Source organism: Ursus maritimus, unplaced genomic scaffold, assembly GCF_017311325.1.
Source record: "Ursus maritimus isolate PB19 unplaced genomic scaffold, ASM1731132v1 scaffold_18, whole genome shotgun sequence".
NCBI lineage: Eukaryota > Metazoa > Chordata > Mammalia > Carnivora > Ursidae > Ursus > Ursus maritimus.
The window spans coordinates 16,269,115-16,293,366 of NW_024424230.1; the positions used below are offsets into that span (position 1 = coordinate 16,269,115).

At 49.5% G+C, this 24,252-nt stretch overlaps 1 protein-coding gene across 1 annotated transcript in view; it reads right to left on the reverse strand.

The window, feature by feature from the left end:
• The window catches only part of LOC103676295 (O-acyltransferase like protein-like), a 58,263-nt gene that overhangs the window by 21,635 nt on the left and 12,376 nt on the right, over positions 1 to 24,252 (reverse strand). Inside the window, exons 2-8 of the mRNA XM_008705459.2 lie at positions 23,376 to 23,515; positions 21,752 to 21,830; positions 15,364 to 15,502; positions 14,154 to 14,362; positions 9,860 to 10,039; positions 8,975 to 9,077; positions 2,391 to 2,492 (exon numbers count right to left, since the gene is read on the reverse strand). Of these exons, the coding sequence (XP_008703681.2) occupies positions 2,391 to 2,492; positions 8,975 to 9,077; positions 9,860 to 10,039; positions 14,154 to 14,362; positions 15,364 to 15,502; positions 21,752 to 21,830; positions 23,376 to 23,515 (952 nt within the window). The remainder of the gene's footprint in view (positions 1 to 2,390; positions 2,493 to 8,974; positions 9,078 to 9,859; positions 10,040 to 14,153; positions 14,363 to 15,363; positions 15,503 to 21,751; positions 21,831 to 23,375; positions 23,516 to 24,252) is intronic.

The window sequence follows — 24,252 nt, forward strand, 5'->3', positions numbered from 1 at the left end:
TTTCTCTCCCCCCCCCCCCCGGCGGAGCTCCTGCCCCACCTCTCTGAATTCACACCTTTCTGTTCTCCAAGTTAACTGCTCCCTCCTCTCTAGCGGGCTCTCTGGGGTCTTCCAAACACACCAACGGTGTGCCCTTCTCTGCACCCACTCCCCATGTAGGCCCTTCTTCCCGCACAGCATTCTTTTTGCTTAGAACCTTCTTTTATTTCCTTGGACAAATGTCACCTCCCATGACTACCCTTCCAGAGGAAGAGCGCATCGTGCCTCCATCTCCCAGTTCGCACCTTGTGACACTTACCAGCACTGACCTGTTAGAAATGTATTTGCATGTTGCAACTTAATGTTGCATATTTATTTGTTGATCGTCTATCTCTATTCACTAGAACATAACCCCAGGCCAGAAGGCACTTGCATGGTTATGAACTGTTGGGTCCCCAGGGCTTACAACAGTCTCTGGCACACAGGGGGCCCTCCACAAATACAGAAAGAGTGAGTGAACAAATGATCTTACTTCCAGTCCCCTTGGAGGTAAGTAGGCAAACAATCCATCATATTTGAGTAATAACTGTGGGTTTTGCTGACAAGAATGAGAACAGCAAAGTGGCTAGGAGTGTGGCTGCTTTCTCACTGGGTTTACCTTACAGAGTGAGTTCAAACTCAGTTGGGGATGCTTCCCCTGATTTTTCAACAAAGTTTTGTCCCGCTGTGGACTCTCTCTTCCTGGCTCCAATCTGCCACTTTCCCCGAGCTCCCTATCTCAAGAACATCACCACCACCTGCCATGTCGTTCAGGCTGGAAAATGCGAGTGTCCTTGATCTGCCTTCTCTCCATTCCCAATGCCAATCACCAGCCCAGACCTGCTGTCCTGCCCAGATATTGCAAGAATTTACTCATGGGATCCTCACCACCATCTTGCCCTGTAAGGCCTCACACACACACACACACACACACACACACACACACGGACTCTTCCTGCCCCCACTACTGCTTTATCTGCCTGTTAAAACACTTCCTGCTCTTCAATCTCCAGCTCTAGGACTTTTCTTCTGAAGCGGGTTTCCCAGGCAGAACCCACCAGGCCATGGCATTCCACGCCCCACCCCCTAACAACCCATCAGCCTCTCTCACTAAGAAACCCTGGTCTGAATGCCGGTCCCTCTACAGAAGACCACAGAGCAGAATAGGCTAAACCCAGTGCCAGGCACCCAGAAGATATTGAAAGAATAAGCACTCTGTCAAGCATGCAGGACAAGGGCTAGATTTAATAGTGTTTGGAAGAAACCACAAAGGTCATGGTGGAAAGAAATCAATAGAGGCCTATTCCCTAGCTCAGACTCATTGCTAACCTATTCACCAGAAAAGTTACAAGGTGCAAGTAGCAACAAGAATAATAATGGCAGCTCGTACTTATGAAGGCTTATTACGTGTCACGCTTTTCTAGGTTCTTAGCACACATTCTCTCATTTTATCCTCGCAAGAGTCCAGTGGAGTGAGTGCCACTATTCGTCCCATTTTTGAGATGGGTGAACTCCAGCACAGGAAGGTTGAGACACTTTCTCGGGGTCACACAGCTGGCAGAAGATTGAGCCAGAATGCAAGCCCAGGCAGACCAACTAGAGTCAGATCTACCCACTCCATTTACCAGCCCAGAAGACTATTTCAACACCCCCCTTCCTGTTCCTTGACATGAAATGTAACAAGAGAGGCGTGGGCCCTAAGCAGTGAGAGCTGGCCCAGCTCAGCCAGCAACAAACCATGAGTTAGAGAAGGTACAAGAGGAGTATTGGGTTACCTGAGTTGAGTTTCCTCTTCTCCCCGAGCAGAGTGTGTTTCATTGCTTCACTACCTGTCTGCTATCCCACTGACTCCATACTCCGTCCCAATAGCGTATCCCCTCCTGCCCCAACTGTCCACACATTCGTAAAGAGGACCACATCCTCCCCGCCTCCCTCTGAGCAGAAGGACCGTTGTTTCAAGCGTCACCTTCCCCTCTCCTCGTTATATCTTATTTTATTTTTATCATTACCCTTAGTACTCTGATTTACAGGACCCAGTTACTACCAATTTATAGGAACCATGGACATTCTCCCTTTGGAGACACATTCCAGGGACACCTGACAGTACATGTATTGAAGCCTGCTGCCCATCAGCTGAGAAATAAGGACGTTTTTGCTGGTTTAATATAGTTCACATTCTATTGGGACAAATGCCATGAAAATTGTTATCTTGTAATGGCAACGGCCATTAAGCCAGCAAAAATCAACTTTATAAAGAAAACCCTGTGTCTCAGTTTATTTTTCTTTGAAAATTATTTCAAAGGAGGGCTAAAGACTAAAAAGGAATAAATGATTACACAGCAATAACGAATGAAAAGATGAGACAGCCCTACCTTGTAAAGCGGCTGAGGACGTATCTGAGTATGACACTGAGGGTCGTTCCTTTGTCTGAATTCTGATGTATCTTTAAAAACGACCTCGCACTTAACCAGCCACTGAGAGAGAGAGAGAGAGAGAAGACGAGTCACAGGAATGACTTCTCAGTGATACCGTTCATCGGATGATACACCGGGCTGTCTTTATCAGGGTCCGTAAGCGATGCTGCAGTAAGAAGATTATCTCCAACACTAAACAATAATAGTTTTTTTTTTCTTGCTTGTGCTGCACGCACACGGCCGGTCGCCTGGAGCTCAGCATCGTCCCCACCAGGAGACCCATGCCAAGGTTACAGCCACTCTCCAAAAGGTCACCAGCGACCATGGCAGAGAACAAAAGGGTGCTGGAGGGCTTCAAACTAACAATTAAATGCTCTAGCCCAGAAGGGACGTGTCTAAAGCTCTCAGCATACCAGCAACACCAGGTACCCCTCGCTGGCCAGACCTAGTTCCTGCCCAACCGCCGCGGGGCCAGGAAGTCACCAAGGGCCTGGAGGGAAGAGAACCAGAAATATTTGGTGAACAGCTCGTTGAGCTACCACATCAGCCTTTTGAAATAATGACGTCCAAAGCCTTCCCCTTTCAGAGAGCCACATCGTTTTCAAAGTACTTTCGCTAATGGTGTTGCTTTTCCTTCTAGATCATTGCCAGACTGCTTTGCAATAAGTGTTTGTTGAGCGAGTGATTGGTGAAAGGGAAGATATTACCACCCCGGCTTACCTAACAGGGACATTGAAGCTCAAAGACTCAGTGGGTTGACCAACATTCTCCACCAACATACCTGATGACGAATTTGTTACCCAGAATGCTCAGCTAAAGACACAGGCTACGTCTCTGAGTTCTAACTTGACAACAAGCAAGTTTGGGAGTGAGTTTCCTGACCTTCTGACAGGGATGCCAATGATCCTTGTGGGTGTTTCCCTAAGGAACAAATGCATTTCCTATTGCAAAAGAGGGCTGTGTGTGTGTTGGAAGGGATCAGGGAGGGTTAGAGAATGTCTTTGTTCTCTGCCAGCATGAGTTTCTTTTGAAACGCAGCAGGTCGGATTCACTAGGATAGGAACACAATTGATGGAGACATGTAGACAGCAGTGCTGAGATGTGGAGGTAGGACAGCCAATTCTAATCCCGGCCTCCTCTTCATTTCAGGGAAGAATGAATCGGGGTCTGTCTCTGTGGGCGGGCATGCACCATCCCATTCGTCCGGAGGACAAAGAGAAAGGCTGGCAGGGAAACAGGCTGTGAGCAGGAGAAGTCGCTGTCGGATGCTGGGAAGACCCAGAGACCCGACCCCACGGGTGAAGAGCACGGTCCTGTGGTAGAGATGCATGGAGTCAGCCGGAGAGGTAGAAAGCGATCCCCCCAACCGTCCCCAGCGAGAGTCAGGAGTCTTTAGTTTTACTATATAAACATATGAGTGGCGTGGTGGGTACGACACACTTTGGGCCCGAAACAAACATTCTGTTTCAGTTCCGATTCTAACTTTCCTAGCTGGGGGGCGGGGGCACGGGCACGGGCACATTATTTCGTGTCCGCACATCAACTTTCCCAGCTGTGAAGGCGGGCATGATATTCGTTGCAACTTCCTAGAATTATAGTGTATGGAATAAAAGACTGTAGGCTCCCAGCACGATGGCGATACTCGAATCCCTTAGTATTATTTCCATTGTCCAAATGAAAATTCTATTTAAGAGAATATGTGTACTTTTTTTTTAAGTTTATCTGTTTCAGTCATCTCTACCCCCAACGTGGGGCTCGAACTCACGACCCCGAGATCAAGAGTTACTTGCTAGCGCCCCAACGTGCACTTTCTCAAGTAAACAAAATGAATGCTGGAGGGGAAGAAAACAGTTACCGAGACAGGCAATGAGAAACAGAAGCACACAGAGATAAACAGAAAAGAGAGAGATGTCTTGGTCTCTTAGGCTGGGTCAGGAGCGGCTGGCTTCCACTCCGCCGTCCTCCGCGTCTCACGCCGCGGGGCTCACGCTGCGGTTCTCGGACTTGACCAGGAGGCAGCAGCACCCCAAGGGCTTTTTCCAGCCCGGATGGTATGACTCAGCGGGCCTGGGACGGGGCCCGAGAAGCTGCATTTCTAGCAACCTTCCAGACGAGGCTAGTACAACTGCATTGGGACTAGACTCTGAGAACCACTGATAAGAGGCCCGGCACTCCCCAGGCCCCAGGGCAAGCCTGGGGTCAGACATGTAGTCCTTACAATAAAGGGGCACCTAATTCTCATTTTCTTGGACGTCGGAAATTTCATAGCCTTGGCCTGTGTTGTGGGTATCTCAGGGCTGACCCAGTGGCGTCCACGTTGTCTCAGAGATTTGCACCGATAGTCCAGGCATGACCAGTGGCTTTTTAGGCCTTCATTCTCCCCTCCTGGTGGCAATCCTGCAGCTTGAGTTCTGGCTCCGGTTCCAGCCATCCTGATCGTCCTTGCCAGCCGCCCGCCCACGGCTTGGAGCTCGGCCAATCAGCCCCATCCAGCATTTGGTGTCTTTTTTTTTTTTTTTTTTTTTTTTTTTTTTTTTTTTTGCTTTGTTCTTACTAGTCCTCTTGCAGGGAACAGAGTTCTGGACTTCGTAATGCTGTCCCCTGGGCAGACCTCCCCACCCAACCGGGGGCTGGCCGAGGTCTCCCGCAGTTGGGCTTTTCCTGCCTGGTTAGTCCCAGTGTGCCCTCTTGGAAAGTCCGGTGCCTAGTGGTTCCCATATCACTAGAGACGGTGGCCTTTGACCCCCGCCTATCTGGGTCACTCAAGTGTCACCCTGGCCATCTCCTAGCATGAGCTGCTGCCCTAGTGACCAGGTCTCAGCTCACTCTGTACCCTACTTTCTCTGCATTCCCCCAAGAAACCGTCATACCAGAGGCTTGAGCTAAAACAATTAAGAAATCATTTCAAAAAAAAAAAAAAAGAAGAAAAAAATAATTTCAACAACTACTTATCGAGCAATAGTATACACGCTTGGTACTGCTTTAAGCATCCGTGACAGCAGGACACAAAACAGAAAAAAGACCTGCCCTCTATTCCAGTGGAGAGACAGAGACAAGCACAGAAGAATATATAAGGGCATCTCTAGGTATGTTAGATAAAGAGAAAGATAAATCGGGAAAAGGAAGTCCAGAGTGCTGGTGGTGCATTTTAAACAGGGGGGACCAGCAGGGCTGGCGGGGAGGCAGCATTCGAGCAGACGTCTGAAGGAGGAGAGGAAACAAGCCACCGGGGTCTGGGAAATAAGTGCCGCGGGAAAGGATGGCCCGTCAGCCTCTGTGGCTCCCCCTGTTTGCCAGCAGGTTCTCTCCTGATCTGGTGGTTCGCTGGTGCATACCTTTGGCATTTCACAGACTTTAAAATTTAAAAAACTAAGTGGCACTCGTGAGAAGCTTGCTCCCTCGTCTGGCCAACTCCCATCCCCCCGTCCCCGCGTGGCTTGTCTTTGGTCGTTCCCGGCATATAATGTAGACAGTCTTGGATCTCCTCTCTTACCTGGGACCGACCTGCTCCCGCCGGCCGTGCAGCCCCCAGGCACAGTCTGCAGTCCGCCCCACCTGTCAGGCTGTCACTTCCGTTTCTGCCTCCGTGCTGCCAAACGCAGAGGGCACCTCTTGGCACATTCAGCTCCCAGAGCGTGGGCCCAGCGGCGACGACGCCCTTCCCTCCTCAACCACTTTCTTGTCTTGGCTCTCTGGTCCCTGTGTTGTCCCACCTGTCCTCCCATTTCACTGCTCACTCATTCTCGGACCCTCGGGGGCTCTCCTTCCTCCCCGATTTCTCCAGCCTGGGGCGAGAGGGAACCTTAGCATGCCCCCTGATCCGTCATTCTGCCCTCCTCCCAGCGGCCTCTGATTCAGCTCCGTGGCCTCCATGCTGCCCGTAACCCAAGGGCTCCAAAGTTCCCATCTCTCGCCTTGACATGTCCACTGAGCTCCAGGCTTCCAGAGCCCAGGCTGACCTCACGCCTCCACGTGGGTGTCCACGAGCTCCCTTTATCTTCATGTGGTCGGGACAGTTCAATTCCAACAGAAGGCCTGATTCTCCCTCCAGACCCCTCCAGTCTTTCCACTCAGCGTGCATCACCCCTCTTTTCTTCAGTTACTGAGCCACACCAGAAATCCTTCTCAAGTCCTCTCTTTCTCATTCTTCATGTCCGATAAGCAACAGGTCCTGACAATTCCACCTCTAAAGCCCATCTTGAACGTGACCTTCTCTCTCTGTCCTGCCCACCACCCCACAGGCCCCTCATCGTTTCGCATCCAAAGTACAGCCAAGGGCACCCGATTGTTCTCCCTGCTCCCATCCCTGCCTTCCTTAGGTCTGTTATTAACCAGGACCAGAGTGATCATTTTTAAAATGTCAGATGAGGGGCACCCGGGTGGCTCAGTCATTAAGTGTCTACCTTTGGCTCAGGTCCTGATCCCAGGGTCCTGGAATTGAGGCCCGCATTGGGCTCTCTGCTCAGCAGGGAGCCTGCTTCTCCCTCTGCCTGCTGCTCCCCCTGCTCGTGCACTCTCTCTCTCTCTCAAATAAATAAATAAAATCTTTTTTTTAAATAATAAAATAAAATAAATAAAATGTCAAATTATATCACTTTTCAAATGAAAGCTATCCAATCACTTCCTGTTTCACCAAGACTGAAGTCCAAATTCCTGAGTCTTGCTACAAGGTCCTCTGTGGTCTGGCCCTGCCTGGCTCGCTGTCTTTCCTCTCCTCCCTCTCTCCCCACCTTCTCTATGCTTCAGTCTTCGTTCTGCTCCTTTAACAAGGCGCTCTGTCTCTCTCTCTGTCTCTCTCCCTCCCCTTAGCTTTTCTCCACTACTGCCTCCCTTTGCCTGAAGTTTTCCCATCCTGGATTTGTCCCATGGCCGGCTCCTTCTCGCCACTCAGATCCAGCAGCCCCTCAACAGACAAGGCTGCTCCGATGAGTCTAAACAGCTACCTGCTCGCTCTCACAACCACTGTTCTATTCTTTCCTAGTATTTATTACTACCATATTTTTTCTTGTTTATTTGTTTGCTTATTGCTGGACACACACACGCACGCACACACACACTGATGGGAACACCTCAAGTAGTCCTTGTGTGTTTTATCCATGGTTGTACCCTCAGGGCCTAGAACGATGCCTGGCAAACAGGTGGTCAGTGGACGATGGTTGGACGGATGAACGCCTAGCATTTGATGAAAGCCACTGCCGTCTACTGTCACCATCTCCCTGTGAAGGAAGAGACATTCAACCCAAAAGAGGGAGAGGCGGGTCCGCACAGTGACTGAGAACATGGACTCCAGGGTCTGACTGCCTGGGTTTGGATAGCTGGTCCACACCAGGACTGTCTCCCTCAGGCTCAGTGGTCTTGCCTTTAAAGTAGAGATTTGGTAGTCCAGCCATACAGTGGAATATCACTGGGTCACAAGAAGGAAGGAAGTACTGAATTGTGTCACAACGTGCGTGAGCCTGGGAAACAGCAAGGAGAAGAAGCCGGGTACGTAAAGGCCAGACGCCGTGTGGCCCATTGATACGAAATATTTAAAGAGGTGAATCCACAGATTCAGAGAGCGGATTTCTAGGAATGGGGGGGTGGGGAGTGGGGAATAACTGCTTCACGGGTGTGACGTCTCCCTTGAAGTGCTGCCCATGTTCTGGAACTGGCTAGAAGCGGTTGGTTGCACAAACCTGGAAACGTACTAAATGCCACTGAACTGCTCACTTGAGGGGCTTAATTTATGTGCATTTCACCTTCGCCACCAAAAAAGAAGAAAATGGGGATTTTACCAGTGGCCCCTGTCGGGGGACATGGTGAGGATGAAGTGAGGTGATGCTACGGCTCTGAACACAGTGCCGCCGTTCATCCCACGATTAAGGCAGCGCACCTCTCCGTAGTTCATTTACATAAAGAAAGCGTTACGAAATGTCACACCCTTTTCAGATGTGGTCACATTTCACTCCGGTGAGAACTGGCAACTTTATCACGGATTCGCATCAGTCCGTGGACCAGAATTTGAGAACCACTGAAATAAACAATTTTGATTCAGATAAAATCACCTTTTGTAAAAAAGAAAGAAAGAAAGAAAGAAAGAAAGAAAGAAAGAAAGAAAGAAAGAAAGAAAGAAAGAAAAAAATTTAGAGGGGCGCCTGGGTGGCTCAGTTGGTTAAGCATCTGTCTTTGGCTCAGGTCATGATCCCGGGGTCCTGGGATTGAGCCCTGCATCGAGCTCCCTGCTCAGTGGGGAGCCTGCTTCTCCTTTTGCCCCTCCCCTCTGCTCATGCTCTTTCTCACTCTTTCTCTCTCTCTCTCATAAATTAATAAAATCTTAAAAAAATTTTCGAGAGCCACCCTAACTCATTTAACAAACTGAAGATACAAAAGAGAGGAGCTGATGACAAGAGTACTACTTACAGTAGGACAGAAGCAAAGGCCAGGTGAGTAAATAAGTGTGAGCCATTCACTTTTTCTCACTAAAGTGGTGATGGCATCACACACACGCACATCTCCCCAGACAAACAGCAACATGTACAACAGCAGGGAAAACACCGTATTACCTCACCAGGAAGAATGTGTCAACCCCAAGATAGAACGGGCCGCTCCGAGAGTAAAGGTACAGTGGGTTTTTAAGCACTCTGGTTTTCCACTCGAGCACGTTATCTGCAACAAACCGGAAAACGATATCTTTTTGTTTCCCGGAAGAAAGTCATGTGATATATGTTTTCAGAACAAGCAAGAGAGACGCCTTCAACTTTCATAGCATTAGGAGGATCTCGTGCAGCCCCACAACTTGCGAGGGGACAGGAGCTTGGCATGAGAAGTGGTGACAGAGGCACTTAAAGGGCCTACCATGGCATGGTACCAAGGCTTTGAGCTGCTTCCTGCTCTCACAGGGCCCACGGCTCGGGGGCACACAGCATCACCCCGCCACGGGCTGCTGCAGATCGCCTGGGATCTGTAGCAATCTGGCCCCTCCCCTCAACTCTGCCCCACGTGTTGGCCCCACTTATAAAGGGCTGCTCCTTCTGGCGGTGCTTCGGGAGCGAGGCAACAGACAGCGGGCCGGGAAACACTTTAACACCAGTGCACAATATTTATTTATGCTTGGCTATTTTTCCAGGTGAAAGAAACATCAGTTTCTGGATTCATCAATCATTACTAGAAGGAATCCAGCCCTTTGGACAAGGAGTATGCAATCCTCAGATACCGCTGTTCACCTGTTCGTCAGAGGCCTGACTCACACCCAGGAGGAGGTAAAGCGACCACCGGGCACTGGCCTGGGAAACTCACTGGGGGGCGGTCATGGCTGTGGCTCTAAGACAGGAGGAAGGCTGCTCGTGGGGAAGGCTGCAGCCTCCGCACCCCCTGACCCAACAGGCTCCCCGCACAGGAAAGCGTCTCTCTTCCTCGACTGCTCCTAGAGACTCATCGGTGCCTCTCACCCAAAGACAGCCATGCAGTCATCTGGCTGGTGTGCCCCGACATGATCCAGAGGAGACTCAGAACTCGGACGCCGTTCAGCACAGAGCACGAGCTTCCTGGCGTCTCTCTCGTCCAGAGGGCCGGCACGTTCTTCTGCCAAGAAAAGCATTTCAGAGCATGCTCCATGGCTCCTAGAAATCCTGGACAAGAGCACAGGTGTTACCGTCCACCCTGAAAGCCAGATCAGGCCACACGCTGCCCCACAGACAAGAGTCAAAACACACACACCGGTGATCTTGGTTGTCACACAGACACTCCTTGGCTGTGACCCAGGACTGCTCAACCCAGTTCTCCACGGTCCCCTCTTGATCTATCTGTGCACCTTCGGATGGGGTCGCCCTCCCCCGTAAACCTTGACTTGCACTAACATGCTGGACCTGCGGTCGGCGCCCACACTGCCATGCACTTAATACGCTGCCCCAGCCCACCCCCTGCCCCCAGCCCTGTTTTACAAAGGGGAGGGGGACTTAGACATCATTCACAAAGGACATGCTCCATAAAGCCAGCATTCCACTTGGAATAGCATTCCTTCTGTCCTCCCAAGAATGAACTACTTGCCAACAACATCCCTACCTGTCAAGTACAGGGATGATAACAGAGGGGCACACAGCACAGCAGCCAGGGGCGCTGGCCTTATAGTTAGCTGCTCCTGGCTCTGAACCTGGCTGTCCTCTGGTAGACGCTCTGTAACCTCTGGCAAGTGAGTCAACCTCTCTGTGCCTATGTCTCCACATCTACGAAATGGGAATCAAAGTAGATCTTACAATTTTAGGATTATCACGAAGAACAAATGAGATGGCATCAGAGCTGCTGTGTTGACTAAGTTAAGTCCTATTGCTTTAATCCCTTCCACTTCACTTATTCTTCTAATTTTTAAAAAATTTTAATTGGACTCACTGAGATTAATTCCAAATAGCTGGAATTGTGAACCAGGAACCTCCAAAGAAAGGCTCAAGCCATTCCAAGGGACTCCTGTTTTCTCTCGGATGTGGCTTGGTGCTTAAACGTCGCAGGTGCAACATGGCAGAATTGAGACTTATTTACAACTGAGATCTGGCTTATAACCAGCAGCTGGAAATCTAAATCAATTTCTTAAATGGGAAAATGTAATTGCCAAACTTTCTGAGGCTGCAGCTGTAAATACGAGGTTTTCCCCCGGGGTCAGTCTCCAATGGGCCTGCCTGAAGGCACGGAGCTCACCCTGTCAGACAGACAGATTTTCACTCACCAGCACTTGGCACGGCACGATCAGCCGTGTCCTAGCCCTGAGTCCCGGCTCCCCTCGGCTCCTGAGAAGCCACGTGCCACATGGAGAGATGCGGCCCCTGGCTCTGCCCAGGTCCCCCCACTCTTCCACCTCTCAGGACCTCTTCCCTCACTTTTAAGCTGAGCACGCTTTTTGGCCGGGCTCCTGGGAACATTTGAGCCCGTTTGTCAAACATCTGGCCTGATGCCTACCTTGGCAAGTGAGTACTGAATATATTTTGCTACCATTTCATTTTTTTTCCATCTAAATTCTACTTGTGGGTGAACTTAACTAGTAGCAGCTTCTCATACCATCAGAAAATAACTGGTCTATGGGGAGGACAGCCTCTCTGAGCCCCCTGTACTCATTTGTAAATGGAAAGGAGAAGCTGAAGGAGCATGGGAGGATCAGCTGAAATGACGCATGCGGTCAGTGGTTCTCCAAGTTCGGGGTCCCCAGTCCAGCATTTTCAGCATTGCCTAGGAACCTGTTAGAAAGGCACAGTCCCAGGCCCCACCCCAGACCTACTGACTCAGAATCTTTGAGGGTCAGGCCCAGCAACCTGGGCTGTGACAAGCCCTCCAGGCGCTTCTGATGCTCACCGAAGTTAGAGAACCACGGGGGAGGGGGGGGGTGACGGTGCTTTGGAAAATCTTGCGGCCCCTTTGGATTTTCTCAGTGATTATTACTGTGAGCCTGCTTCAAGCGACACACCACAGATGAAGAGCCTTGACTTCCAGGGGCTGAAATTCACACCTATTTAATTCATGGAAAATTCCTCAAACACAGGCTCGTATTTTTCTCATCTAAGTAGGAAAGGACAGGCTCATGTAACAGGAAACCGCTCTGAGCGAATGCAATGATTATGTGGAGGATAAAGATCCAGGAATCTGAAATACCCAATTTGGCTTTAAACTTCTAGAAGACACGGTAGTCTTATGTTGATTTGACTCGCTGCTGAGTATAAAAGTGGAGAGGAAAAAGATGTTGATCCTGGGGCTCTCTCCATCTCGACTTTTGTTTCCAACCATTCAGGATGTGATATTTTACTCTGATGGCATTAAATACAAAAAAATTGCTACAGCAACAGAACACGGAAACCGCCCCCCGTATATCTTTTGAAGGCACACTCAAGCGTAGCTGCTGAAAAAGCTAACATAACCTTCATATCCCGATCATAGAGAGTCCTATTTTGGGCTAGAACCCTAACATTTCGGTGGCTCATTGCTGACACCATCCCAGGTGTGTCTGTCTAAAGCCCTGCGATCTGGTCTTAAAACGCCAGGCTCCACGGCTCAGCCTTCCCACTCATGCTAGGCAATAGAGAATTTTGGGGACTGTAGGCTCACCCTCAGTCTGATAACTAGAAGCATGTGGCAGGTGCCTGGAACCCAGCTGACCTCAGCAAGGTCAGTGTTAGTGAGAGGACTTGGCCAACTGAAGCTGCTCCCCTTCCCCCGCTCTGGCTTCAGGGTAGAGAATTAGGAAAAGAGCAACGAATCATGAGGAGGATGGTTCACATTATCTCATTTAATTCCTTTGACAAATCCCATTGTATGTCCCCATTTTACGCATGTGGAGACCGAGTTTCCTAGAAGTCAAACAACCTGACCAAGGGCAGAGTTAGAAACCGAGGCAGGTTTGATCGACGATCGCTAAGCATGGGCTCTTTCTGCCATGCCCATGAAACCTTCCACGTGGCAGCTGGGGAGCCGAGTTCTTGAACCACGTCACATGAGGAGACACTGAGGGGCTCTGAGACTTGGGGGAGCCCATCATAATTGTCCCCAGTATCTGATGTGGTGGAATAGAAACAAGACTAAGTCGAAGGGCCAAACGAGGGCCTGTGAGTAGAAATTACAGAGCAGCAGGGACTGACTCCGTGCAGGGGCCTAACAATGAACGCTTCCCACGATGACAATGGGTGTTGAGGCACCGCCGGGCCAGCGGGCGCCTTCTGACTTGGGAGAGAGGGCAAGCGTTCTCAGCTCTTCTGTCCCATTATCCTGACACACACAGGCTTTGTGTTGCTTTCCTTGCTGTTGGGAGTTTGTGGTGGTGTAACATTTGTTTTGGGGTTTGCCTGAAGATCCAAACAGGGTCGGATAAAATCATCACCGTGCCCTCCACAGTGGACCTAGTCCCCAAAGCTACCTGATCACGTACTCATAATCTTTTGGCCCATTCATTGAAATTGTGTCTTATTTTTATCCCCTTAGTTGGCAGAAGGGAAGGTCAATGATGTGCACCTGCTGGACACGATTGCCCACGCTCTACAGGTGTTTGCACAAGGATGCTATTCTTGTTTCAGAGTCTGCGTGTATGTGTGTGTGTGTGTGTGTGTGTGTGTGTGTGTGGTCTTTGCCTTGCCATATGGGCGGGCGGAAATGAAGGAAACGCTCCTGATTTTTCACTGACACACAACACAAGGTGACCGACCGCGAACTGCCATCCCGCTCTCCCTTCACGGAGGAGGTTCGCTCCTGATTTTTCACTGACACACAACACAAGGTGACCGACCGCGAACTGCCATCCCGCTCTCCCTTCACGGAGGAGGTTATCCAGCTCGGGCTCAGCCGCCCTCCGCCAGCCTTTAACCAGCCGCGCTCTTACCCCCCGGCTTCGATCTGTACATAAATCCTTCACCTTAGCCATGCCAGGAGGGTTCTGTGAGTCATCTGCGTAGCCGTGACACTGAAAATAGACACTGGGGTCATGGAATTGTTCTCTAAAGGATTACTCCACTGAAACCCAAGCTCTGTTCTGACCGAGTCACTGGGTAGCACAAAGACACACTGGAGAATTGTACCCGAGAAAGAAAGCAGCGTTTTCAGCGACCTCGCCTCAACACTCTGATAGCGCACAAACACCGAATTGTAAAGAGCAGGGACCCAGCCTCACGCTGGCATTTACCAGCCGCGGGGCGTTCACCAGACTGGATTTATTTTCCAACTGCCACTCATCTAAGTCGCCTCTCGTGAATGGTCATAGTTTCTTAAAATGCCTACTTTTTCCTCTGCTCGGGGCTCCTGATAGCGAGAGATGGGCCGGGCAACCTGGTCTGCTGCTCGGTTCACTCCTCTGCGTCTCTCTCAAAGGCAGACTCCCGTCGGTGGCCGGAGGCGCGGCTGGCGCCCTGCCGTCGGACCCCCTCTCCCTGACTGCCACGTAGACAGTCCCGGCCAGGGGCAGGGAGACGCCCAGCAAGGTGAGGCACCTGCAGGGAAAAGACAGGTGTGACCAAGCCTCTCACACCAACGCCACGGGCACATCAGAGAAAACAGCCCAGTGAAAAACAAACCACTCAAGCCCCCGACTAAAATACAGATAAATACCTAACAGTTTCAAGGGGTGGGAGTGGCGTTCTCGAATAAAGAATGAAAGCAATGATAAAGTCAAAGATGAATGGATTTCACTAAATTCCTTATTATAATTGTAAAAAAACAAAAAACAAAACAAAAAAAAAAACATAAACAAAAGCAACCCAAACACTGAGGAAGATACTTGTAGCTGATACGACTAAGGATTCGTATCTTTCATCTACATTACATAGTTTCAAAATCAGTAAGAACCCAACTCGCTCACAGAGATGTAGAAACAGGAGTGAAAAGTAGGAATAGCAGAAAAAGTTGCGGGAAACAACTCCTTGTTACTAAGTTTTTTAAAATGTTCATTAAACCAATGTATGTAATCTATCAAACTAGTACTAGTTTTTATAAAGCTCGCCTTTGATGCGGGTGACGGGGTGCTACAGACATGGACATCTGGGGGGTGGCGGTTATATAAGTGAGGTTTTCAGGAAAGCCTCTTACCAACAATTCCAGCTACAGGCCAGCAATTCTATTAGTTTGTCCCGAGGACCAATGCATGATGCAAAGAAAAAGTAACAGGCGGGAATGCTGAGGGCTTTGTGGGAGAAGCCATGCCTCAGAGAGAAGAAATTCATCTTCAGAAGAACATGACAGGAACAGGACTATTTTGGGACAGGATACATTTCTCAGTGACTCTGAAACTCAGTCACATGTGGGTGTGGCCAGCCTTCCTCTTGGACACTTCCGAACGTTCTCATTTAAGGTACAGGGCGATCTCCCGTGGAGCATTGGCCAGACATCACTCAGGAATGAAAATTAAACGACTATGCACCATTGGTGAGTGGAAGCTGATAACACAGCCCCGACATACACATCCCAACCCGGGACCTCAGATGCCCATACTCACAGACACACAGCAACAAAGGTGTCGAAGGGGAACATTCCAGCAGCGCATCTAGCCACACCCATGTCCGATGAGGAGGAATTCATTGTAAAGAGAGAGAGGGAAGGGGCCAAAAAGGAAGTATTTCTGAATCTTAAAATATCTAGCAAGGGGAAAAAAGAGAGATTGTATTAATAATACTTTATTTTGCCATAAATATACTTTTCCAAGAGCTTTCATATCTATTATTTCAAAACAAAACTTTGACATTAAAAAGGGCAGCTGGCTTTTCATATATCTGATGTACAGATGGGGAAAATAAGGCACGAGGATGCTGAGAATCACGGAAGGAGGAACTCAGCCCCTCGCGGTGTGGACCGTGCTCTCCAGACTTCGAAGCCCGCCCAGACTCCCGCATCCTCTTCCGGCACAGTGCTGGGAAGGACAATCCTAAAAGGTGCCATTGATCTCAAATCTGTTTGCAAACAGGTTCCCCACAAGAGAGAGAGAGAAATGCAATGTGAGATGAAAAAATACAACGGAAGCCCACAGGCTGGGGAAAGGTGCGGTCTAAAATGGAAACTCAGAAGCACCGACTCAGGGCACAGCTAATGGTCATTGCAAGGAGTTAGTCGGGATATTAGTGGCAAGATGAGGGCCGTGGTCCTGAACTTTCGAGTGCCCCAGAATTACCTGGAGGGTTTCGCCACAGATTGCTCCCTGCTCCCCTTCCTGAGGGCTGATGCCGTAGGTCTGGGGCAGGGGGACCTGAGAATTCACACTTCTAACAAGAAACCAGGTGCTCGTGCTGTCAATCAGGATGCACACTCAGAACCACAGGACCAGGGAGCTTCCAAAACTTCAGCAGACATTGGCGGACACAGTACGTTTTCATTAAATAGCAACGGCCATAATAAATACCAAAAAAATAAAATATTACGTGCCCATTAGGTATGAGACATATTTTGATCATTCTCTTTAATCCATCAACAACCTACAAGGAGCTATTATTTACCTTATTCTATAGACCAGGACAATTCTCCTCGGATAAGTTCATGCCCTTAAGCAGAGTGGCTAAGAATACAGTTTCTGCAGTTTGAGGGCCTGCATCTACCCTTTATAATATGACCATGCACAAGGTACTTCATTGCTCCGTGCCTCAGTTTCCCCCTTGGTAAAATGGAGAAAACAGTTCCTTATACGGTTGTTGTGAGAACCAAATGCAGCGATAACTAGAAAACACTTAGCAAATGCCTGGTACAGCCAGAGCCCAATAAACATCACTGCCTGTCTTATCTCCGCTAAGTGGCAGGGATGGAACTCACTCAGGTCTGTATGAACCTGAAGAGTGTGGTCTTTTCAGTTCCTCACGCTGCCTCAGTTCACCACAACGCATTGCCTCGACTGGCATCACGAGGCTTGGGTTTGAGCCCGCTTGCTGTGTGACCCTGGGCAAGTTACTTCACCTCTCTGGGTCTCATTTCGTCCTCTGGCTAATGAGGAAGGATGGGTTAGACACAATGTCTTCTAATGTCCCTTCTACCTCCAACACCCATTGTTCCCATGAGTGTGATCAGAGGGTGTCTGAAATGCCCCAGCATGTCACTACGAGATTAATAACATGTGTTAATTGTGATTCTTAATTGTGATCTGTTAGCGGTGGAGACAGGAAGGAGTTGTCCCCGTGTCCTTAGCACTGGCTGAGGGCAGGGTGCTCCATTAAGTAGGTCCCCAAAGGGGACACGGCAGCAGTTTCCTCAGTATCCGATTCCATTTGCTCTGAATCAATGCCCCCCCACCCCCGCCAGCTACTGCCTGGTTCTACTTGAATTTACCAGATAAACTCTTCTCCTGAAGCAGAAGCGTACTGACCAGCTGCCATGTCCATCCTCGTTGGAATTTTAAAAGGAATCGACTGGCCTTCTGTTTAATCCAGGAACCACTCAGGAGCTTCTGGGCCGTGTGAACCAGGCCCTTCAGCCTGATGACTCCGGATGCCCTGAGAAAGTCAGCCTCCCAGACCTACAAGGCCAAGCCCAGCTGCGTCCCTGCGGGGACCTGCAGGCATCCTCGGAGACCACAGCAGCCAGAACCTTCCTTTGTCAGCCTTAATGGCACAGCATGTACTGGAGGCCACAGAGAAATCCAAAATCAAGATGTCAAAAAGCTTCGTAGTTTATCTACACTCTTACAAACCTTCTTTAAAAAATTTAATTTAGGGCCCTGAATGTAACAAGAAGTACAAGACAGCAGAATAAGGAACAGAATGGTAAAATGTACATCTGGGATTCCAGATTAAACCTTTCATCTTCCATGGTTTTTAAAAGGACGCTTTTCCTTAGGTCTGAATCTTCCTGTCTCAAGAAGCCCAGGCCTAACAGCAGCTGGAAAATGTTCCTAGTTGTCTCAAATGGTCTTCTTCCTGCATCTGAATCCTAGGGGAGCTGCCTCACAGGCCCCGAAGCTGATTGAAGCAAATTCCAACTGACTTCACCTCTGTCACCCCAGGGGAGTCCCTTCTGGGGGTCAGCGGTTGCCCCCAGATGAAGTCACACACACACGCACACGCACACACGCACACAGAGCATTGTTCTGGCTTCTTGCTTGGCCAGAGCCATCCTGCGGCCTTACGTGCAGAGTGCAGACAACTTAAGCCCCACCTCCCTGACCCTCCCCGATAGTCCCCCCTTAGAGGGGGGCTGGCAGCCAGCTGGGCAGGGAATTCTGGGGTTCTAGTTACTCAGAGTGTGACTGGAAGAGAAGGGGAAGGTGGGCATGTCCCCCTGACCCCACAGACATCTCATCCCACGGGGAGGACACAGCCAGAGGAAGGCCGGAGGAGTGGTCCCTAAAGTGGGGTCCTAGGTCTGAGGGCTGCACTGCAGACACCACTGTCCCAGACCCCAGGGCACCCACCCTCCTCTCAGGGCAATCACAGGACTCAGGGAGCCAGGCGTCCATCAGGAGAGGAAGAGAGTGAGTAGAACAGAACTGGGCCTTGGAGGTCCTCAAATCAAAGGGTCTCTGAGAAGAGACTCTTACAGACTGAATTGTGCCCCCTCACCCACCCATATTCCTATGTTGCAGCCCTAACCACCAGGACCTCAGACTGCGCCTGTATTTGGAGGTAGGGCCTCTGGAGAGGTGATTAAATGAAAATGAGGCCATCACAGATTCTGATCTCTGTCCAAAGGAAGTTTGGACACACACATGTAAGCACACACCCAGCGAGCAAGCCCAGGAGAGAGGCCTCGGGAGAGACCAGCCCTGCCACCACCGGGACCCGGACTTCCAGTAGCCAGGACTAGGAGGGGTGCATTTCTGTTGTTAAGCCCCCCAGTCTGTGGTATTTTGTTGGGGGCAGCCCTAGCCTCCTAACACAGAGACCCCCCAGATCGCGACGTGACGAGGCCGCACACAGGCCGGGAACCAGGCCAAGACTCTCGAATGGGGCTGCCTGAGGACGGTTGGGTTTGTGGGCTCGTGCGCCCTCACCAAACGACCGGACTCAATGTCCTCGGTCCCAGCAGCACCGTGGCCAAGCGCCAATACCTTGTGCTAAATCCTGCCGGAGCAAATAAATCCAGCTGGCGGCCCGTGCACATTCAGTCGAAGCAAAGTGTCTACACTGCCAGATTCTAGGTCTATGCAGGGGAAGGGGAGACCTCTGTCTGATCTGTTTCCCCCCAGCATCTCGCCATGTGCCACCCGCAGCCCCTTCGCTAACCCTGGCCAGCTCAAGCCCCCTTACCGCCTCCAGCGTGGTTCTTCCCCCCAACCCCGCGGCCCCCCAGAGCCGTGGAAATCAGAAGACCTTGATTTCTACAACCAAACAAAGTATGCCTTGTGCCTCACACGTATTTGGAGAACTGCTTGCAAGAGCGTGTCCCCCTCTTGCTCCCGGATAGAATCCCCTGGAGCTGACAGGCTTCGGGGCCATTCTTCAGGGCGACCTAAAATACCGTCTCCTGGGCCGCTGTCCTCAGAAGACAACGAATAAAGTGTTTGCTGGCCTACTTGGCGGTTGCCTTTCTTTGGGTCCACACTCTCAACACCCCGGTGTGACATATTTTCATTCTCAAGAAGTGATGCCAAGTCAGGCGACTGAAATGTCGTAAGATCCTATGGCAGCTACGCGGGGCAGGTGTTTTGCCTGGAAGCAATACCTTCTGCCCTTCCCGGCATGGTCTTGCCTCTCTCTGCAGTCTTGGGCTCATTTCTTCTCGGCCTGTCTGCTACGGTCCCCACCCGTGAACTCCCTGCCCTGCTGCTCTGGGTGAGCGAGGCCACCGTTGCTGAGCTGTGCCCCCGCCTCCTGCATCTGCAAAGGGAAGAGCCAAGAAATCCTTTCCGGATAGAGCCCTTCTCTCCTGGGCAGAGAAGCTCCCAGCAGAAGCTGGTGAAAGGCCTCAGCAGCACAGACAAAGGTCCCCTCGCACATCCACCCCTGTGGGCTCTTCTTTTCCCAGGTCCTCAAAGACAATCATCAAGACATCTTTGTATTCATAATAGCCTCTCACCTTCTACTTTATTCTAATGTCAACTCTGGCTAATCAGCTTAGCATTAGCCAGCAAAACTAGGCTAATTGATAAATCTCCTAAATAATAATGAACATTAACTCAGACTTAGCGAGCCATTTATTCGCTTGAAATGCTAATCTCATAACAAATCTGCACATTCCTCTTCGTTGCTAGGATATTGATGGCCTCGCCAACCAGAATTGAAATTGAAATTTAATTCATAACAATTGGTTTTCTTTTTAACAGCACATAAAATATTTGCCTAGAGAGACAGATCCTGGACCCGAAGCTGTAGGGATAATCATAAATTCAGAGGACAGTGTCAGGTTATTGGAAACTAACCGCAATATCAACACTTAAAAGAAGATGTTTAATACGTGTGCGATATTGTGATATAATAAGAAATCTATATTTGGTCTTCAGCCCAGCTTCCTGGCACAGAGCCCGTAAAGCCCTTGGAATTTCCTGAGTGACAGGGGTAGGAGGAGTGTGTGCTCTTATTCACAATAAGCTTTCAACCAGACTGGAGTTGATGGGAACAAGACGACTCCAGGAGGAAGGGGCTGGTTGATGGAGGAACCGATCCTGTGATTAGAGGATTCGACCTTCCAGCCCCATCCCCCACCTCCGGGAGGGATGGAGATTGAGTCAATCACCGATGGCCCCAATGGCCGGTGATTTAATCAAATGCGCCTACATAATGGAACCTCCATGAAAACCCTACACAGAGGGGTTCGGAGAGCTTCCGGGTTGGTGAACACGTGGAGGTGCTGGGATGGGAGGGTCACCCTGAGAGGGTGAGGAAGCTCTGAGTCCCTTCCCAATAGCTCCCCTGTGCATCTCTTCCATTTGGCTCTTCCTTAACAATCAGCCAGGAATAGGAAAGTGTTTCTCTGTATTCTGTGAGCCATGAGAGCCAGTTATCAAACCTGAGGAAAATACCATGGGAACCCCTGATTTGTAGCCATGTCAGACAGCACCCACTACTTGGGATTGGTGTCTGAAGTGGGAGACAGTCTTGTGCCCTTAACCTATGGGGTGAGTACTCTTTCCAGACAGTTAGTGTCAGAACTGTGTAGCGTGAGGGGGAAATCCGCACATTTGGTGTCAGAAGTGTTCTGTCAGTAGAGAAACAGTATCTTCCCTTTAATGGATCGCGTAAGTTCTTATTTGGATAACCGGAATAAATAACAAAAGACGCTAGCAGTAAGACTTCCGGCCTTTAAAACTCTTTCTTTGAACATTTTGAAAGAGTTAGAGGAAGCCAAACCAGTTTCCATGTGAACTGAAGTGTATTCATTCTGTGAGGCAAAGGTCCGAAGAGCCTGCTAGGCCGCAGAGTGTCGGAGCCACTCTGACCTTCGGGGTCCCCCCCTCCCCGTGCAGAGGAAGTGACTGAAATGTGGGGAGATTAAGTGATTTGCCCGGGATCACACAGCTGGGAGGTGACAACCAGGACCAAACGCGGGGCCCCTAGTGCTAAGCCTTGACAGCACATCGGCTGCCCCAATCCCAGCTCAGAAAGGCCCTGTGGACGTGGCAGCTGACAGATTTCCACACACGGGCCCCAGCAGAAAGCACTCGCAGTACAGAAACCGGACACGGCCCGCCGCCTCTCTTCAGGCCTACCCGGGCCACTGTGGGTGACGGAAGATTGTTCACATCTTACGTTTGATTGTGTGAAGATTCAGCCCTTACCTTCTCTTTATTCTTTCCCCTCCTTCCTACCTACTCCCCTCCTATCCTACCCTCTCCATTCCCAAATCCCCCGAATGCCACTATTCTCCATGTGTTAGACTTATCAGGATGAAAAGGTTGGTTCATTCCTGAAGGAATGGCCTTTCTTGACTCCAAGAAGGAAATCGTTTCCCTGGGTATCTTTCGGACCTACCCAACTGAGACATCACAGTCACATCCTCTTCGGCGCAGGAGTCAGGGACGCACACGCCCACGCTGTACTCGGCTCCATCCTGAAAAACACAATGCCACAACGTTCTTTCATTTTAGCGTTCACAGCATACATGCGCCATCATTTCTAAGGCTTTGTGCTGCCCGAGATTAAGAAAGTTAGGCCAGGGGACAGAAAGGTTTGGAAAGATGTTTGCTGACGTCTTTGGAGATGGCTGCCCCATTACGGAGTGGTTCAAGTTAACTTTACAGAAGATCGGATGCTGTCATTTTAAATCAAAGTATGCAGCCGATTATTTACAAAGCCGCCACCACTGTGGGATCTGTCCCTGTGCACCTGTCCCCCACAGTACTAAGATTTGACAGTCCTGTGATTTTCAACAGAAATGCCAAGTGGTGATTTCTTAGTGACAGGACACAACATCTCAAGTAAAGATTTTATTCATGGGGCGCCTGGGTGGCTCAGTCGGTTAAAGCGGCTGCCTTTGGCTTGGGTTATGATCCCAAGGTCATGGGATCGAGCCCCGCATCAGGCTCCCTGCTCAGGAGAGAGTCTGCTTCTCCCTCTGCCTCCCACCCCCTCCCCCACCCCCGCTCGTGTTCTCTCGCTTGCTCACTCTCTCTCAAATAAATAAAACTTTTAAAAAGATTTTATTCATCAATCAAGCCCATGATTAGAATGCCTGTCCCAATAAAGAAAAGATCAAATCATAAATAAAAATTTCCAGAATGCTGCTTCTAAACATGTATCGTACATGACTGTGTAGGCCTGACCTTTTGCTCTGATATCAAAACCATTAATCTGCTTCAAAAATAAGATATGACGTTTGTACACACGGATTAAACCCTCAAGCAATCATTATAATAACCCTCGGTGGGACAAGCGGAGTTGGGTGATAATTTCTCTAGCTCCAATAGTTAACCATTGCAAGACCATTTTATAGCATTAGAATTAGAGAGCTTGGATTTCTTATTGCTATTTTATATGACTGTTTTTAGCCAACCTGTTATTTTCTGTTAATGTGGTGTGACATCATAAAGTCTATTTTTGTATTTAACAGGAGGCCGTGTTTTTCCTGGTTTTATTTTCCAGCAGCAAAAGAGCTAACGTGCTTTGAAGATAGTGAGCCCTGTGACCTCAGTCAGATGCAGTGATGTTCATAGAAGTCCGGGCCCATCTGCTAAGATAGCCTCAAATTCCAATCTGGGAGCTCTGTTTCTGGGACAGGGTTACAGGTAATGGGAAGTCCGCCCTCCTTCTGGTATTTCAGAAACAGATGGTGACTCAGGAGTTAATGCCCAGAAACACTGGCTGGGACTTGACCTTGGATTCCACATGAAGGTTGTTCAGAAGGCCTGCCCCATACGATGGAGCGGGGGGAATATCTGAAGGCCTAGGAGGTTCGGGGACAACTGCCTCCTGTCACGTCCCACACTTAAAACAGGCAAGTGGGGCTGTTTGCAATTTAGTTTTAATGTTTTGCCAAACATCTTAAGAGTTTTGGTTTGTTTTTTTTTAAGAGAAACAATCGACGGAGTTATATGAGGTTCCCCATCATGAAGTTCGGTTGTGCTCGGAGAGCATGAGTGCAGATCCCCACGCTCACCTGCACGATGCGAAGCTTGCAGTACTGTCCTCGGAAACTCCCCGACGGAGCACGCGTGGAGAGGCACTCGCTGTAAGATCCCAGCCTGTCCACGTTTCCGTGGAGAACGTTGCTCCCAAGCTTCCCGACGGAGTCATACACTGAATTCCAAAGCAAAAGAAGTAGGTAAGGTTAGGGTCTTTGCGTTATTTTGAAATGAATTTATGGGCACTCAGTTCCACCTCGTAAAGCCATCAATCTGAAATGTTGGAAAACAGAAGAGAGACAGAGGCATTCCGATGCCACTCCGCGAGCCTCCGTCTTGTATCCACAGCCCGTCTACACTGCGGGAGAACAATGCTGTCTGTTCTCAGGTCGGCGGCATGGTCTGCTGCTGGAAAAAAAAAATTAGGAATATGAATTCTTTTAAGTAGTACTTGGTTTGAGGGAGTAAAAAGATGTAGCTAGAAATTGGTAGCTTTTCTTTCTCCCTGATACAGCCAGGAGAAAATACTCAGTCTTTAAAATTTTTTACTCAGTTTTGTGGGACCTCATTTTAGACAGTTAATTTTTTTTCTTATTTTTTATTTTATTTTATTTTTTTTACCGTCAGGAGCAGTCCGGAGCCGTCACCAGGCTCCCCTGTTAACGACGCTCTTCACCTTGGCCCTGCGAAGCTCTTCTTTTGTTTGTGCTCTTAAGTGTCCTTGTGTCCCTCACTTTAAATAATTCATTTCCTTTCATTTTCCCTCGTCTCTTCCTTCCTCTCTCCCTTCCCCGTTACCCCGACCCTGTACGTTTTTGATGTCTGTCCTCTCATTCACAGATGTTCTTTTTTTGTGTAAGTGTATTTATAATTTATATACATGATTTTGTGCTTCGGACTTCCTGTTTCTAC